Source organism: Scyliorhinus torazame, chromosome 1 (assembly GCF_047496885.1).
Source record: "Scyliorhinus torazame isolate Kashiwa2021f chromosome 1, sScyTor2.1, whole genome shotgun sequence".
NCBI classification, from domain to species: Eukaryota; Metazoa; Chordata; class Chondrichthyes; order Carcharhiniformes; family Scyliorhinidae; genus Scyliorhinus; species Scyliorhinus torazame.
The window spans coordinates 272,530,406-272,547,563 of NC_092707.1; the positions used below are offsets into that span (position 1 = coordinate 272,530,406).

The window sequence follows — 17,158 nt, forward strand, 5'->3', positions numbered from 1 at the left end:
TGTGGCACCAAAGGCCTTCCACGTCAGCCGGTGGAGCGGAAACCACGCCGGCTTAGGCCTAGCCCCTCACGGTGAAAGCTTGGCCCCTAAAGGTGCGGAGAAATCCGCACCTTTGGGGCGTCCCAACACCGGAGTGGTTCCCGCCACGCCATCCTGCCGGGACCCCCCGCCCCGCCTGGTAGGGGAGAATCCCGGCCACTATATCACCGTGGAACTGTTATGTTGCTGCTCGTCCACATTTAGTATGTAATCTTAGACTGGTTAAAGTACAGAATCATAGAATCATAGAATCATAGAATTTACAGTGCAGAAGGAGGCCATTAAGGAGGCCATTCAGCCTGTCATCTCTGTACTGGCTCTTTGCAAGAGCAATTCAGCTAGTTTCACAACCCTGCCTTTCCCTGTAGCCCTGTAACTTTTTTTTCGTTTCAGATATTTATCCAATTCTCTTTTGAAAGCCACAATTGAATCTGGCCTCCATCACAGTCAGCCAGTGCATTCCAGAGCCCCCAAACTCTCGCCGTTAGAAAAAACAATTTCCTCATATCGCCTTTTGTTCTTTTGTACACAAACAAATGAATTAAGAGCAGGAGTTGGCCACTCGGCCCCTCGGCTTGCTTCGCCATTCAATATGATCATGGTTGATCTGATTGTAACCTCAACCCCATATTCCTGCCCATCCCCCGATAACCTTCCACTCCCTTGCTTATCAAGAATGTTTTGCCATTCACCTATCTTCCAGTCCTCGACCCATCTGTCATTTGGAACAGTTTGTCCCTATTCAGCCTGTCCAGATCTTTCATCACCTTAAACAATTTTGCCTTCCTCTCACAGGAGCTTAGAATGATATAGCACTTTAGGAGATCGTTCGATCTGCTGCACCTGTGGTGGTATAAAAATATTGCGGTGATGTGACATTTTACAACCTGTTCTGTTTTTTTTCTGGTTATAATCGTACTCCATTCAAGTAGAAACTATTTTGGCTGGAAGGCAAATCTTCAGCAACAGAACTCTTTGACACCTCTTCCTTCCCCAATTGAAAGAAATGGAAGCACAAAGGAATGTTTGAAAGATGCCATGCCTTAAGCAAGGTGAATGTTTCACTGGCCCTTGCACTCAAAGGACGGATATGTAGGGAAGTTCTATAATAACACCTACTTTTGATCCTTTCACAAAGAGATACCAGGGAGTTACTGATCCACATGCCCTATCACCTCCACTCTGTCTTTCTAATACCTAATTGACGGGATTCTAGTCAACTGTCAAACAGACAGGATTATTATCGAGTGAATAGGCAACAGGTGCAAGAATTATGCTGACAAAATCATCCATGAACTGCTGGAATTTTGTAACACCGAATGCATGTTGTCTGTCAATGGCAGTTCTCAAAAGGATGTGTTATAAACTATCATTTTACAGATGTACCATAGCATGACTGATTAGGCCACAGTGCTGTGTTCAATTCTAGGTACTGCACTTTGAGAAAGATGCCAATTACGGCTTTAAAGAGAGCGCAAAGGAGCTTTACTAGAATGCTACTAGGGATGAGGGATTTCAGTTATGTGGAGGGACTGGGGAAGCTGAGGGCCTTAAATGGAGATGTCCAAAATCATGAAGGTTTTTGACAGAGTAAACAAGGCAAAATTGTTTCCATTGGCAGAAGGGGTGGTAACCAAGGTGCATAGATTTAAGATGATTGACAAAAGAACTAGAGGGACACAGGGAGACATCTTTTACACAATGAGTTGCCGTGAGCTAAGATGCACAGTCTGAAAGGGTGATGGAAGCAGATTCAACAATAACTTTCAAAAGAGTACTGGGCTGATGCTTGAAGGTAAAATATTTACAGGGCTGTAGGGAAAGAAAAGGGAGTGGGATTAATTGGATAGCTCCAGCAAAGAGGCATCATGGGTAAAATGCCCTCCTTCTATGTTGTATATTTCCTATATGACTCACTCTCTCTCACGATAGAAGGTTCCTCAAACTTTTTAATCATTAAAATAAATGATTGTGTCGGAGCTTTGCATTTGGCTTTTGTCAATGTAGCTTCCTTTTGATGCTTTGCAGTTCTGAATAGCACCCCGCTCAGCTGTCCATGATGTCCATTAAGAACGAAAGCCTGAGGAAGAGACAACGTCCAATTCTTGTCTGGATTCACTGCCAACCATGCTAATGTAAAGCTTTAAGAACAGGAAGCCGAAGAGCTAATGGGTCAATATTGAAAAGCAAGAGCTTGGAAGTTTATTGTGTCGCAGAGGAACCTGTGGCGTGATTCTCCGACCCCCCACCGGGTCGGAGAATCGCCGGGGGCTGGCATGAATCCCGCCCCCGCCGTGTCCCAAATTCTCCGCCACCAGAGATTCGGCGGGGGCGGGAATCGCGCCGGTCGGCGGAAATCGCGCCAGTCGGCGGGTCCACCCCTGGCGATTTTCCGGTCCGCGATGGGCCGGAGTCCCGCTGATGTCAACCCACGCCAGCCGGCGTGGATTGAACCACCTTTCGAACGGCGGGACAAGGCGGCGCGGGCGGGCTCCGGGGTCCTGGGGGGGTGCGCGGGGCAATCTGGCTCCGGGGGGTGCCTCCACGGTGGCCTGGCCTGCTGATGGATAGCTTGACAAGGACCACAGTTGTTCCCTGCTTACTCTAGACCAGTCGACGTTATATGAATTCCGAAAATGCAAGGAGATTCGATATTTGGTCATTTATAAGCTCCCTTATTCCAGTGTGGTCAAAAACCTATTAAAATAAAGGCGATTCAAAGCATTAATGAAGCACTTTTTGAAGTGTAGTGTTTGTTGTAATGTGGGTAACATGGCAGCCAATATGTGCAGAGCAAGCTCCCACAAACACCAATGTGACACTGACCAGAATAATCTGTTTTTATGATATTAGTGTAGGTTTAATACTGGCCAGGTTACCATGGAGAACTCCCCTGCCCTTCTTCAACATCGTTGAATTGGGATCTTTTAAATCCACTTGAAAGGGCAGAGAAGGCCTTGGTTTAATCCTTCATCTGGATGATGGTTATGGGTCAGCCTTTCTCTCTCTCTCTCTCTCTCTCACTCTCTGTCTGCCTGAATTATGAAATGGAACTCTTGGCTTGTATTTGTGTAGTGTCACATTGTTCCCTATTTGACCGGGAGCTTCAGATGACAAGGTTGTGACTAGTTGACAGCAGAGTAGATGTTACTTGTAAATAGCACAGCATTTGTGGAAATTTTGAATGAATTGATTAGCCAACACTGTGATATGCATGCAAACAGAATTTCACTTTTCGATTAAGATTACCACGGAAATGGCTATCTGTGTTTCCTCCCGTGCTCCTTCTGGTTAAAACATATTGGGCGGGATTTTTGCCCAACCTTTTGTCAAAGTTTTTCACCTTGCACTTATCATGAAGGGTTTTGACATTTTGGGTCAGGACATTTTGCAAGAATACAAATTTACACTGTGTGAGAAGAGTGTGCTGATTGGTTAGCAAGTGGAATTTCCAGGGAGAATGCACCAGTTGATGGAGTCTGACAGTTAACTATCAAGAATTGTTGGAAATTTAGGGCAGCTTGATTCTGATTGGTCAAGGCTTTGCCCTGATGAATGAATCAGCAAACTCAAGCTTGACACCTGACAGTTTTTCAACAAACCAATTACAATTCAATGCAATATTTGTTTAACTTCTCCAGTATCAGCTGGAGGGTCAGACTTGACTCCGGGAGTCTGAGTTTCTGTAGAAACATGCACTTTTAAATACATCTTGTAATCCGGAGCTATAGTAGAGGCTTTGACATTTTTTCCATTACATGGCTGACTAGGAAACCCCCCCACCACTCTTACCCTGCCATATGTTGGAAGGATTTACAGATTGCTACCTTCCTTGGTCATCAAGTCCCGGAGTTGGACATGAACCCAGAGCTTCTGGCTCAGAGGCAGTGACACTACCCACTTCACCACAAGACCTCTGATGAATTTACAGACAGGGCGCTGAGACGGTGGCAAGGAACCATGCTCTAGCATGAGGTGTTCACCTCAGACAGTGAAGAGAAGTAAAGTGGAAATTACAGAGACAGGGAATGGCAAGGCCATGGAGGGAAAGAAAGTACTTTGTGTCCCATGAACTAATTTATAAACAATACAAGAGGGTGAGACAACAAACTTATTCTTATATCCCTTAGCACAGTAAACGTAGACCTAAGCACCCCCGTGACCCATGTAATGGACACTGTTTGCTGCCAGCATCATTATGTTTTTGACTCGAGGCAATGCCGTGGGTGTGGGACAGATTGATGACTGAAAGCCTCGTGCATGGAACTTTCCCAGTGCTCACCACAGCAGGCACTATGTCAGGAAAGTGCCTCTAAACTAACACTACTGAGTCTCAAATCCATTCAGCTTTCACCCCTGTGCTCGCTGGCTCATATTGCGTCCCAGTCCAACAGGCCCTCAAATTTAAAATGCTCCTCAACTTGTTCAACTGCCTCCATCTCATCACTTCCTATCTCTGCAAACATCTCCAAGTACTCTGCTTTCCTCCAAATCTTATTAATCTCTGATTCTCTTCACCACACTCAATCCGTGGTCAGGTTTTCAGCTGCCAAGGCCTTACGCTCTGAAATTCGCTCCCTACACCTCTCGACTTCTCTACCTCTCTCTCTTCGCCTTTTGGACGCTGCTTAAAACCTACCCCTTTTGACCCAGATTTGGTGTAGTTCGCGACTCGGGTACTGTGCGGTTCCGACCTTGTGAGCACCTTGGAATGTTTTCCTATGTTTAAAGGTGCTAAATAAACTCATGTCATTTTTGTTCAGACTACCACCCCAATTCTCTTCCCGAATAGACATGCAACCCTGCTAACTTTTGCTTTAATTCTGTGACAAAACTGTCAGCTGCTGCTGCGAAGGTGGATGTTGAGCGATCTCGAAACATTTATGTCCAAATTACTGTAAAAGCAATCTAATGCCTTTGTGCCCACTTGACATTCTCTCTGTATAAAAATATTTTTAGAGGTACAATTACTGTGGATGAGTTATTTTTAAGACTCAATGAAGCCTTCTTGTCAAAATTACATTTATCATACTTAAATAAATGAAAGAGTTGCACAGAATTCAAAGTTTAAGTAAAAGAAAGTCACTGACGAAGAAGCTGAACAATTCTAAAAAAAATTATACAGCATGTTCAGTTTTTAAGATTTTGGCCATGGAATGTGGGCATCGTGGCAGAAAAAGCATTATATGCCATTAATTGGCCTTGAGAATGTGGTAGTGAGCCACCTTCGTAAATCCATAGAATCCATATAGTGCAGAATGAGGCCATTCGGCCCTTGAGTCTGCACCAACCCTCTGAAAGAGCACTCTACCTCGGCCCACTGTCCCACTCCATCCCCATTACCCTGCGCATTGATCATGGCCAATCCACCTAACCTGCGCATCTTTGAACTGTGGGAGGAAACCGGAGCACCCGGAGGAAACCCACGCAGACAGAAGAGAGAAAATGTGCAACTCCACACAGTCACCCAAGGTCAGAATTGAACCCGAGTCCTAGGTGCTCTGAGGCATCAGTGCTAATCACTGTGCCACCCTGCTATCCATGTAACGTAGGTACAACCACAGTGCTGTTTTGCGGGGGGGGGGGGGGGGGCAGCATTCCAGGACTTTGAGCTAGTGACAGTGAATGAATGCCAATATATTTCTAAGTCAAGCTAGAGTGTGACTTGAAGGGGGACATCCAAGTGGTGGTGTTCCCTCGACTATACTATCCTTGTTTCTCTGGGCTGTAGAGATTTTGGGTTTGGGAGGAGCCTTGGCGAGCTGTCGGAGCGCATCTTTTATATGATACACACTTGCTGCCTCGAAAAGGGGGGCTGCTTTGACCTGGGCGGTGTCCAGCTTCTTGAATGTTCTTGGAAACACATTCATCCAGGCAGTTGGAGAGTAATTCCATTGCACTTCTGGCATGTTTAATAGATGGTGGACAGGCTTTGGGGAGTCAGAAACTGAGTTGCCTGCTGCAGAATTCCCAGCCTCTGACCTGCTCTTGTAGCCACAGCAATTATAAAGCTAGTCCAGTTCAATTTCTGGTCAATGATAACTCCAGGATGTTGATGGTAGGGGATTCAGCAATGGTAATGCTGTTTTACGTAAATGGGCCATGGTTGGATTCTTTGTTGTTGGAGATGATCCTTGCTCGGCACACAGCAGCCTAAGGCTGAAGGCTGTCCAGGCCTTGTTGCATGGAGGGCATGGCCTGTTTCAGTATCTGAGGAGTTGTGAGCATTGTGAGAGATAGAATTCCACTCACAGGTAGTGGGGCTATTAGTGTGAAAAAGACTGATTCACTGATAATCAGAGTAGGGAAGTTCAGGCATATTGTTGTGTTGATTTATGTTAATTATAGTTGGTTGGGGTACTTTATAAAGTGAGGCAATACATGCCATCTATGATGTATGATGACTAAAGACAAATAGTGTAGGAATAAACAGTGCATGATTTGATTCCTCGCGATTCTGTGAAAGTGTGCAGATTGTAAAGTAAAATTACACATTTGCATAATATGTATTTCTCACTGTGTGGAATGTGATTTGCTATTGGTGATAAACGTTCGGAATTGGAGATTTATACATACCATGCCTTGACTTGTCAAGTTGACTTGCATTGGGTGTAGTGGATCTGTTTAAAGGGTACATTATGCAAGACATTATTCAACTGTTCACAAGCTCCTGTTTTCTTTTGTGTCATTTTGCCCATAGGAGACAGACCTGCTGGAAGTTAGCCATATCAAGGATGCTCGGACTGGGAAGTATGCAAGAAATCCCAAGGTAGGCCGTGTGCATGAACACTTTGAGAAACTGCACTCGTCTCCTTCAGGATATGTAAAACAATTTCTGCCCAGTGTTGGCGCCGATGATTTGATATTTCGATAAAAAATACACAAGTGGCAAATTTGAGGTGTTTTCTCTTCATCTCCTCCGAGTGACTATGAAGTGCATTGTATATTTTGTGTCTTGGAGCTATACTTGGAGAGATGGCACTACTTTCTGTATGTAATAGGTTTTACTTACAGTTCTTTGAAACATCTATTCCATGCTTCTGCTCAAATCTTGCTTCCAGTTGTTTCTGCAGTTTGGTTACTTTTCTCAGAATCCACACCCAGGCTTAACTAATCAAGCATAGTTGGCGGGATTTTCCAGCCCCAAAAGTCTCAACTTTTGGGGCTGTTGAGTACTCATGGAAGTACTCAAGTACTTGAGTACTCAAGAGTACTCATGGAAAGGTGGAATTGAGGAAGAAGATCAGTCATGATCTTATAAAATGGTGGGTCAGGCTTGCAGGACCAAATGACCTGGTTTTTGGGTGGGCTCCAAATTTTCCTGTCTCACTCACAATGGTGTCTGCTGCTGGTGCGACTGGAAAATTCTGGCCCATGAGTAGCAGTAGTAACCAGACGCTCATAATCAAACACAAGAAACTTAAACACCACTCATTGAATTAAATTCCTGAGATGACGGTGACCAGTAATCAGTGACAGGTTTGCAAAACGGTCTCGCTGCGACTATGGTTTGGCATTGTGCGTCTATAAACTGTTGATCTATCATTAGCTGCCACCGTTACCATTGACAATGTCAAGAGATAAATGTTGTTATGTTTCTCAGCCATGACAGCTGCCACAGTAGAGTATTGGACACTGAGAGGATTATGACCTCAAATCGCAGTCTCACTTTACCAAGTGACTGTACCTACCATCAGTCGACCTACCTACCAATTGTCAGTTCAAGCACTGGCATTGTAACTGAATGTTTTCCCCCCCTCATTCAGGAAGCGGAGCAATAAAAACAAAATCACAGATGTAAGTAGACATCAGTGCAATGCTGTCGGGTCGCTATCGCTAATGTATTCCTTGCTAATACCCAGAAAATGTGTCTCCTGACAGGAGAATCTAGAACACAGGAGTCACAGTCTCTGAATCAGGGGTCGGCCATTTGGCACAAAGATGTGGGGCGAAATTCTCCGACCCCCCGCCGGGTGCCGAATTTTCCGGCACCGGAGATTCGGCGGGGGCGGGAATCGCGCCGCGCCGGTTGGCGGGCCCCCCCCCCCCCCACCCCGCGATTCTCCAGCCCGGATGGGCCGAAGTCCCGCTGCTAGAATGCCTGTCCCGCCAGCATGGATTAAACCACCTCTCTTACCAGCGGGACAAGGCAGCGCGGGTGGGCTCCGGGGTCCTGGGGGGGCGCGGGGCGATCTGGCCCCGGGGGGTGCCCCCACGGTGGCCTGGCCCGCGATCAGGGCCCACCGATCCGCGGGCAGGCCTGTGCCGTGGGGGCACTCTTTTCCTTCTGCCTTCGCCACGGTCTCCACCATGGCGGGGGCGGAAGTGACTCCCTCCACAGCGTATGCGCGGGAATGCCGTGAGCGGCTGCTATCGCTCCCGTGCATTCGCTGCCCGGCAATGCCATTTCCGTGCCAGCTGGCGGGGCACCAAAGCCTTTTCCGCCAGCTGGCGGGGCGGAAATCAGTCCGGCTCGGGCCTAGCCCCTCAAGGTGAGGGCTCAGCCGGTCAAGGGGCGGAGGATTCCTCACCTTTGGGGCGGTGCGATGCCGGACTGATTTGTGCCGTTTTTGGCGCCGGTCGGCGGATATTGCGCCGATACCGGAGAATTTCGCCCGTGATGTTTCTGCAATCAGAAGACTGTGAATCGTTCTGAATTTTCCATTCCAGAGGACTGTGGCTGCTTGGCATATTCAAGAGTACTCATGGAAAGGTGGAATTGAGGAAGAAGATCAGTCATGATCTTATAAAATGGTGGGTCAGGCTTGCAGGACCAAATGACCTAATACTGCTTCTATTTTTTTTACGTTGTGACCGCCAAGCTTCAGTCTCAACCAAGATTGGCAATGACAAAGGCTTGGAACTGCCTCCCTCACAGCACCGGGGGGTGTACCTACACCACATGGATTGCAGAGGTTCAAGAAAGTGGCCCATCACCACCTTCTCCAGGACTATCTGGGATGGGCAGTAGATGCTGAGCCAGCCAGCGATGCTCACATCCTGTGACTGAACAAAAAACAAATTCATCAGACAATCCGCCAGAATTCTGGGATTTTTAATGGACATATCACTTTCTCGTTCTGCCCCAGCACACTTTACCCTGTGCCAGGTAAATGTCGCTGATGTAGAAGATCTCAAGGATAGAGGTGACAGGAACACCAAACAAAAGAAAAATCATAATGTATGTTTCCCTCCCACACTTGTGTTCTTTATTTGTTATCCTCTTCACACCTCCTTCAGTTCAAATTCTTGGTCTGTCGATGTTATAGTTTCCTGACAGATTGTGAGCAGGTGAACATGGTTCTCCTGAACTTGCGTGACTTCCCAACAAAATAGAAATAAGTATTGAAACCAGAAAGCAAAGTGACAATGGTCCATATGTTTCTTTGGTAACAGATTGAACTGCTCATCACAGAATAAAGTGTACAGGTGGAGCATTCGATTTCTGAACTTAACTTGATTTTAATGACATGTTCAGCAGATCAGTATGTCACAGTGCTAGCGATTTGTTCTTTAACTGCCAAGATTGCAACACTTATTATTTCGTTAACAACTTATTGATTTCCCACTATTGTTTTTCAAAGCGTGTGATTTGTCAGGAAAGCAGCAAGAATATACAATATTTTCCCCCTGTTCCTCTGGCACCATGAGCCTTGTGCTTGAAAGCAATCAATTTTCTATCTTAATAATGAGATAACATTCTATTTCTAAACACGTTGAAAGCTCCCATGTACTGGCTCTGGCCATGCGACGCAGAAGTGTTAAATGTTCAGATGCAGGAAATGTTGTATCTACAGGTGGCTCCTTGATAGGAAATTGCCAAAAGACCTGTCAGAGCAAGATTGACTGTATAACAAAGTACCGTACTGTACTGTGGCCAAGAGTTGCACTGCAAAGCAAATTGTGCAGTCATGGTTTTCAGTCCAATCAATTGCAATTCATATCACCCCAACAGCTGATTGATTTTGTGCTTTAATTATGTTGCTCAGTCAGGAAGTATAAATCTGTCACGGGCAACATTGACACAGATTTTGTTGGAAAGTTGATGAAATGCAGCGTACACTTTTCAGAATGAGGCCCGAGGATTATATGTCTGATTTATCTCAGCTTTAACTCACCACGCTTCTCCAACCTTCTTGGTCCAGCTCATTGCAGCCTAGTTCCTCGTTTTGCCTTTGTTGCCGCTTACTGCCATTGCCCATTCGAAGTACCCATCTATCAAATTATCCCATTCTGAAGTCGTAGCCACCCGCAGCGAGCTTTTTCCAGAGACAGAGATTAAAATTCTATCTTTAAACCCTATCAGTACCCGGTGACTAGTCTTGCCTGAACCAAGCAAATCAGTGCTGCTGTGCCCCAGTAATTCAAGCTGACAGGATCCTCCAACCATATCCATCACCAAAACGAGACTTTGAATGTTTAATCTACAAAATTCTGAATGCAAGCAACTCTACAACTGGATCATGCATGGTAAACAGAACAGAAGAACATAAGATATAAGAGCAGGAGTAGATCACTTGGCCCATCCACCCTGCTCCGCCATTCAGTCCGATCATGGCCAATCTTGAGTATCAACTCCATTTTCCCGCCTGCTCCCCATATTTCTTAATTCCCTGAGAGACCATAACGATGGAGCATCCACAACCCTCTGGAATAGAGAATTCCAAAGATTCACAACCCTGTGCGTAAAGTAATTTCTCGTCATCTCAGTCCTACATATCGACGCACCTTATCTGAGACTGTGCCCCCTGTGTTTAAACTCTCTGACCAGTGGAAACAATCTCTCAGGGTCCATCCGATCAAGCCCCTTCAGAATTCTGTAGGTTTCATTCTCCTTTAGGATCTTATTATTCTAAACTCCAGAGGATATAAGCCCAATTTTCTCAGGCCCTCATCATAGGACACGCCCTCATCCCAGGGACTATTTCTAGTCAACGTTCTCTGTACCGTCTCCTTTCTTAAATATGGAGAGCAAATCTGCACACAGTGTTCCTTCCACATGCGGTCTTGCCAAATCCCTGTACAACTGTAGCAAAATGTCTTTACTCCTGTGCTCCAACCCACTTGCAATAATGGTCAACATGTCGTTTGCCTTCCTCACTGCTAGCTGCAGCTGCATGTAAACTTTCTGCATTCCTTGCACAGGCACACCCAAGTCTCTTTGAACATCAACACTTAAAAGTTTCTCACCTTTGAAAAAATACTCTGCTTTTTTAATCATATGAACAAAATAAATAACTCCACACTTCCCTATATTATACTTCATCCGCCTTCTGGTCCAGTCACCCAACTTGTCTATATCTCCTTGCACCCTCTCTGTGTCCTCCCCACAGCTTACCTTTCCACATAGCTTGGTGTCATCAGCAAACTACTTTTGGTCTCTTCATCTAAGTTATTAGTACAGATGTTTAATATCTAAAGCCCCACTAGTGCTCCACTATTCACCGTCTGCCAATTTTAAAAGCCCCATTTATGCCCACCCTCTGTTTTCTATCCATGAACCAGTCCTCTATCCATGCTAATGTACTACTGTCAACTCCATGAGCCCTTATTTTGCTTTTATGCAGAACCTTACGCAGAACCTTCTCAATTACAATTCACAGTCTAAGTAGAGAACATCAACTGGTTCCCATTTATCTACACCTAGTACTTAAAAACTCCAATAAGTTTGTCAAACAGGATTTCCCTTCAGTAAAACCATGTTGACTTGTTCTAATCATAGAATGATTTTCTAAAAGCATTGTTAAAACTTCCTTCATAACAAATTCCAGCATTTCCCCCCAAAGTGATATTAGGCTAACTGGCTTGCAGTACATTGCTATCTTCTCCCCCTCCTTTATCATAAAGTAATGTAACATTTACCAACGTCCCATCTAGTTGGACCATTACTGAACTACCCCGACAGCTATCTTTTTTAGAATCCTAGTGGGTAAGCCACCAGATCCTGGAGGTTTGTCAGATGTTTAGTCATTAAGTTTCCCAATAATTTAGCTCTGCTGATATTAGTTTTCCTAATTTCCTCACTCTTTTCAGCCCCTAGGTTATCGTCTACTTCTGGTTTCGAACTTGTGTCTTCAACTGTAATGTAAATCCGACCAATGACCTCACACACCTTCCCTGGGGGAAATAGAGTTAATGTTTCAAATCAAATATCAAACAGTCTGTGACCCTCTTTGACTCTCTTTTTCTCTCTCTGTTTTCCTCTCTCCGTCTCTACCTCATTGTCTGTCTGTTTGCCTCTCTCTCTCTCTCTGCCTCACCTGAATTCAGCCTATAGCAGTGTGATAACTTTTAGCTTTAGAATCGTAGAATCAAAGAATCCCGACTGTGCAGAAGGAGGCCATTCAATCCAGCGAGTCTGCACTAACATTCTGAAAGAGCACACCACCCAGGCCCAATACCCCGCCCTGTCCACTTAGCCACATCTAACCTTTGGACACTAAGGCGAAATTTAGCATGGCCATTCCACCTAACTTGCACATCTTTGGACTGTGGGTGGAAACCGGAGCACCCAGAGGATACCCACGGGGAGAACGTGTAAACTACACAGACTGTCAGTCACCTGAGATCGGAAACAAACCCAAGTCCCTGACACTGTGAGGCAGCAGTGCTAGCCACTGTGCCGACATGCCACCCTTAGTTTGACTCTTTTTGACATGACAGAATCAGTGAGGTTATTGAAAGTCCAGACCGTAAGCCTGTGTGTATTCAAGTACACTTGCAGGCTGCTTGTTTATTACTATGTCCAGTGCAAGACGTACAGTGGGTGTCAGTGGAGACCCTTCCATTGGTTGTACCTCTCATTGAACAGATGAAGATTCAATTTTGCTGCATATAATTGACTGTCCTGTGCTGATGTTAATTAGCGCCCTAAAATGTGAGAACATTAATGCAAATTGATTTCAGAATAAGACCTTTTCGAAGAAGTTTGTATTCATTGGTTGGGTTGCTGCACTGACACATCACCTTCCGCTTCTGATGTTGGGTTCTCCAGATGATGTCAGCTACATGTGTTGAAATACCAGAAGTTTTGTCTGAAAACGTAAATATCATGGGCCTTTCTTATGGCTCGGTGAGTTCATTCCAGTGAATAGCTCCAAATCCGGCTCCCAGATCCAGTCCCTGGTTTGTGTGGAGGAAGCTAATTTTTACTGATGTCGATGAAACTCCCCGATTTAACTTTAGCCCTATTTTGCTCCTAAGCACAAAATAATGACCCCTACGGCACGGTAGCACAGTGGTTAGCACTGCGCCTCACAGCTCCATGGACCCGGGTTCAATTCCGGCCTCGGGTGACTGTCTGTGTGGAGTTTGCACCTTCTCCCTGTGTCTGTGTGGGTTTACTCTGGGTGCTCCATTTTCCTCCCACTCTTCTGATTGGCGCCGTTTTTGGCGCCAGTCGGCGGACATCGCGCCATTGGGGGAGAATTTCGCCCATAGACCAAGAAGGACTCGGGGTCAATCTCCAGTATCTACTGAGTCATTTCACCTCAACAAGGCCGAGGCCTGTAGCAGAATCACTTTATGTAGACCTACCATTCCAGGCTAAGAAGGGAAGTTAATTGCACAGAGCTTCCCTCCCTGACCACAGTCTTGTGATTCCACGGGCGAAATTCTCCCCCAACGGCGCGATGTCCGCCGACTGGCGCGAAAAACGGCGCCAATCAGACAGGCATCGCGCCGGCCCGAAGGTGCGGAATGCTCCGCATCTTTGGGGGCCGAGCCCCAACATTGAGGGGCTAGGCCGGCGGCGGAGGGATTTCCGCCCCGCCAGCTGGCGCGGAAATGCGGCGCATGCGCGGGAGCGTCAGCGGCCGCTGACAGTTTCTCGCGCATGCGCAGTGGGGAGAGTCTCTTCCGCCTCCGCCATGGTGAAGGCCGTGGCGGAGGCGGAAGGGAAAGAGTGCCCCCACGGCACAGGCCCGCCCGCGGATCGGTGGGCCCCGATCGCGGGCCAGGCCACCGTGGGGGCACCCCCCGGGGTCAGATCGCCCCGCGCCCCCCCCAGGACCCCGGAGCCCGCCCACGCCGCCTGGTCCCGCCGGTAAATACCAGCTTTGATTTACGCCGGTGGGACAGGCAATTTCTGGGAGGGACTTCGGCCCATCCGGGCCGGAGAATTGAGCGGGGGGTCCCGCCAACCGGCGCGGCCCGATTCCCGCCCCCGCCCAATCTCCAGTACCGGAGACTTTGGCGGGGGCGGGATTCACGGCGGCCAACGGCCATTCTCCGACCTGGCGGGGGGTCGGAGAATGACTCCCCATGTTCGTGACTGCACCAATCTGAATTCTGGCGGAGACGGAATCCAGAGCAGCGGTGGTGCCGCTAACAGTTGAAGAGCCTCCCGGCAAACACTGGTTAACACTTGAAGATTGGTCATCTCGGCAGCAGGTTACTGGAGAGCATCTGGCAACTGTGCGTCGCTCTCCTTTCATGCTTTAAGGAGGCAGAGGGGAAGAAGTGAGTTTGCAGAAACATTTAAAACATCCGACCCCCTTGAATTGTCCAAAAAGAGGAAAAGGGTGATTTTGCTTTGCCCTCTTCTTTACTTTTAACGGTCATCCGAAAGTGCCACAGTCTTTCTTGGAAACCTGTTGAGAAGCCCTTTTTGTGGCACCATGTTAGGTAAATAATGATTCAACTTTGCGCTATGCTGTGCCATTGCAAGGCAGAATCAGCACAACATTGCTTTGGAGTTGCTGCTGATACAATCCAGTTTTGGCATTATTCCCCCTTCACAATAAGAAGGTGTCACTTTCAACAAGCTGCCTTTGTGCGTGCTTTCATGACACTCAATGTCACATATTCAAGTTTGTTGTTCAGTCAGTTCCTGGGGAATTTACTCTGTGTTTCGCAATAGATCTTCATGAGCCGAGAATATAACTGAATCCTGACTGCATTTTATTTTTGCATTCTGGTTTAGTAATGGAGCAGGATGAAAACTGTCAGCTCATTTCTATTTGCTTTTAAAGTGGAGAGCAAATATTTTTATTTCTGCTGCTATTTCCCTCGAAATAGGTCTTATCATGACTACATAAATGCACATGGACATTGATTTGTACAGTAAGTGATTCACCACCCAAATCTGTAATTTATAATCTAAGATGCCAAAAATAGGAAGCAAAGAGTTTTTAGGGAAAAAGGGGTAAGAACTACATTCAGTAAATATTTATTGAGTCTGAAAAGCATAATTACCATACATTTATTGAAGAGAAGGGGCCAGATGGAAATGTCCATTTGAGGTCTGTGCTGTTAGGTTTTTCCATTATTCCTGTGTTTCTGAAGCTCATGATCGGTGATGACTCAAGCATCTTTGGCCCCTGAGGGTTGTCTGAGAACAGACAATTGGAAAAAGGTTCCAGCAAGAGTGAAGGGCTCCAGATATCATTGACTGTTGTGCTCTGAAGGTTTCATTTAATCACCGAAGAGGATGGGTGTTCATTTTAGTGGACATACCTGGATACAATACGTGAACAGGTAAAGGGCAGTGGCTCCATCCAGCCTGACCCACATAACCAGCGCTGACTGAACACTTTGCCACCACGTCTAGCCGCTTGGCGGGAGAAGTAGAGACGACAGGAGGAAAAGTTTATTTGCGCCATGAGTGGTTAAGATTGGGAAATGTACGGCCTGAGACTTTGGTGGAGTCAGATTGAATTAAGATCATATGACCATAAGAAATAGGAACAGGAGTAGGCCATTTAGCCCTTCGAGCCTGCACCATTTAATACGATCATGGCTGGTCTGACACTCACTGAGTCCACTTTCCTGCCTTCTCTCTTAATTCCACCACTGATTAAAAACCTCTCGATCTCAGCATTGAAAATGTTTAAGGAGTCACCTTCCACAGCTTCCTGCAGTAAAGAATTCCAAAGATTCTCCACTCTTTGAGAGAAGAAATTCTTCCTCAAATCCGCCTTAATAATAATCTTTATTATTATCACAAGTAGGCTTACATTAACACTGCAATGAAGTTACTGTGAAAATCCCCTAGTCACCACACTATGGCAGCTGTTTGGGTACACTGAGGGATATTTCAGAATGTCCAATTCAACTAACAAGCACGTCTTTCGCGGCATGTGGGAGGAAACCGGAGCACCCGGAGGAAACCCACGCAGACACGGGGAGAACGTGCAGACTCCACACTGACAGTGACCCAAGCCGGGGATCGAACCTGGGACCCTGGCGCTGTGAAGCAACAGTGCTAACCACTGTGCTACCGTGCCACCCCTTAAAAGCACCCTCTTATTCTGCGACACTGCCCTCTGGTCCTACACTCTCCCATTGTGGCTTTTAAAATGGAATCAGGACCATGGGAAAAAAAGTGTGTGAGTGGGACCAGTTGAGTTGCTCTTACAGAGAGCCGGCATGAAGACAGTGGGTTGAATGGTGGCCTCCTGTGTTGTAACCATTCTATGATGTTCTCTCTCTTTTAACCCACCACTCTGTCAACCATATATTCTTCAGGACAATACAAAAAAAAGCAGAAAAACAGATTGATTAATTACTTCCATTTATATTTTAAGATTGGGTGATTTATTATTTTGGACAGAGTTTGCATCCATTTGAAACGTCAGCCTTCCTATGCCTTACCTGAGTGGCCAATTGCTTTGTGTGAGCAGAGGTAGTTGGTCATGTAACTATTACAGCGAGCCCCGATTCATATTGATACGTCAACCCTCCGCCGTGACCTGTGGATGGGAACTGGGTGTGTGTGGTTCCGTGCCACATTGAGGAGTGCATTTTCTAATGGAGCCACAAGGGGGTGCCTCGGCTTGACTCTTTCCCCCATGCATCACCGTCAACTTGTCGACCAGAATTATATTCAGGAATTTGTAAATGGCAACGCACCTTTGCGTGCCTATCAACACAAGCCACACATAGAGAAAACCCATTCTGAAAATGACTGGATTTGACTCTCATTGTTGAATTTGTTAATTAATAGCGTGGTTAATCGCTTGAACAAATGAGTGCTTGTTAAAACCTCCTCCAAGCATTCCTGGTGCCACATTTACAAGCTTCATCGGGGAAAAGCAAAGCAGGAACCCTATTAGACTAAGCCTTGCATTTCAAAAATGAAAGAAGATGAAGTGACTTGTGGCAGAATCAGTGGCACACT

General features: G+C 46.3%; 1 protein-coding gene across 6 annotated transcripts in view; it reads left to right on the forward strand.

The window, feature by feature from the left end:
* Positions 1–17,158, forward strand: part of plcb1 (phospholipase C beta 1) — a 1,179,298-nt gene that overhangs the window by 267,198 nt on the left and 894,942 nt on the right. For all 6 annotated transcript variants that reach the window (XM_072506091.1, XM_072506102.1, XM_072506120.1 and 3 more), the window contains one exon: positions 6,740–6,808. In XM_072506091.1, coding sequence (XP_072362192.1) covers positions 6,740–6,808 — 69 coding nt within the window. The remainder of the gene's footprint in view (positions 1–6,739; positions 6,809–17,158) is intronic.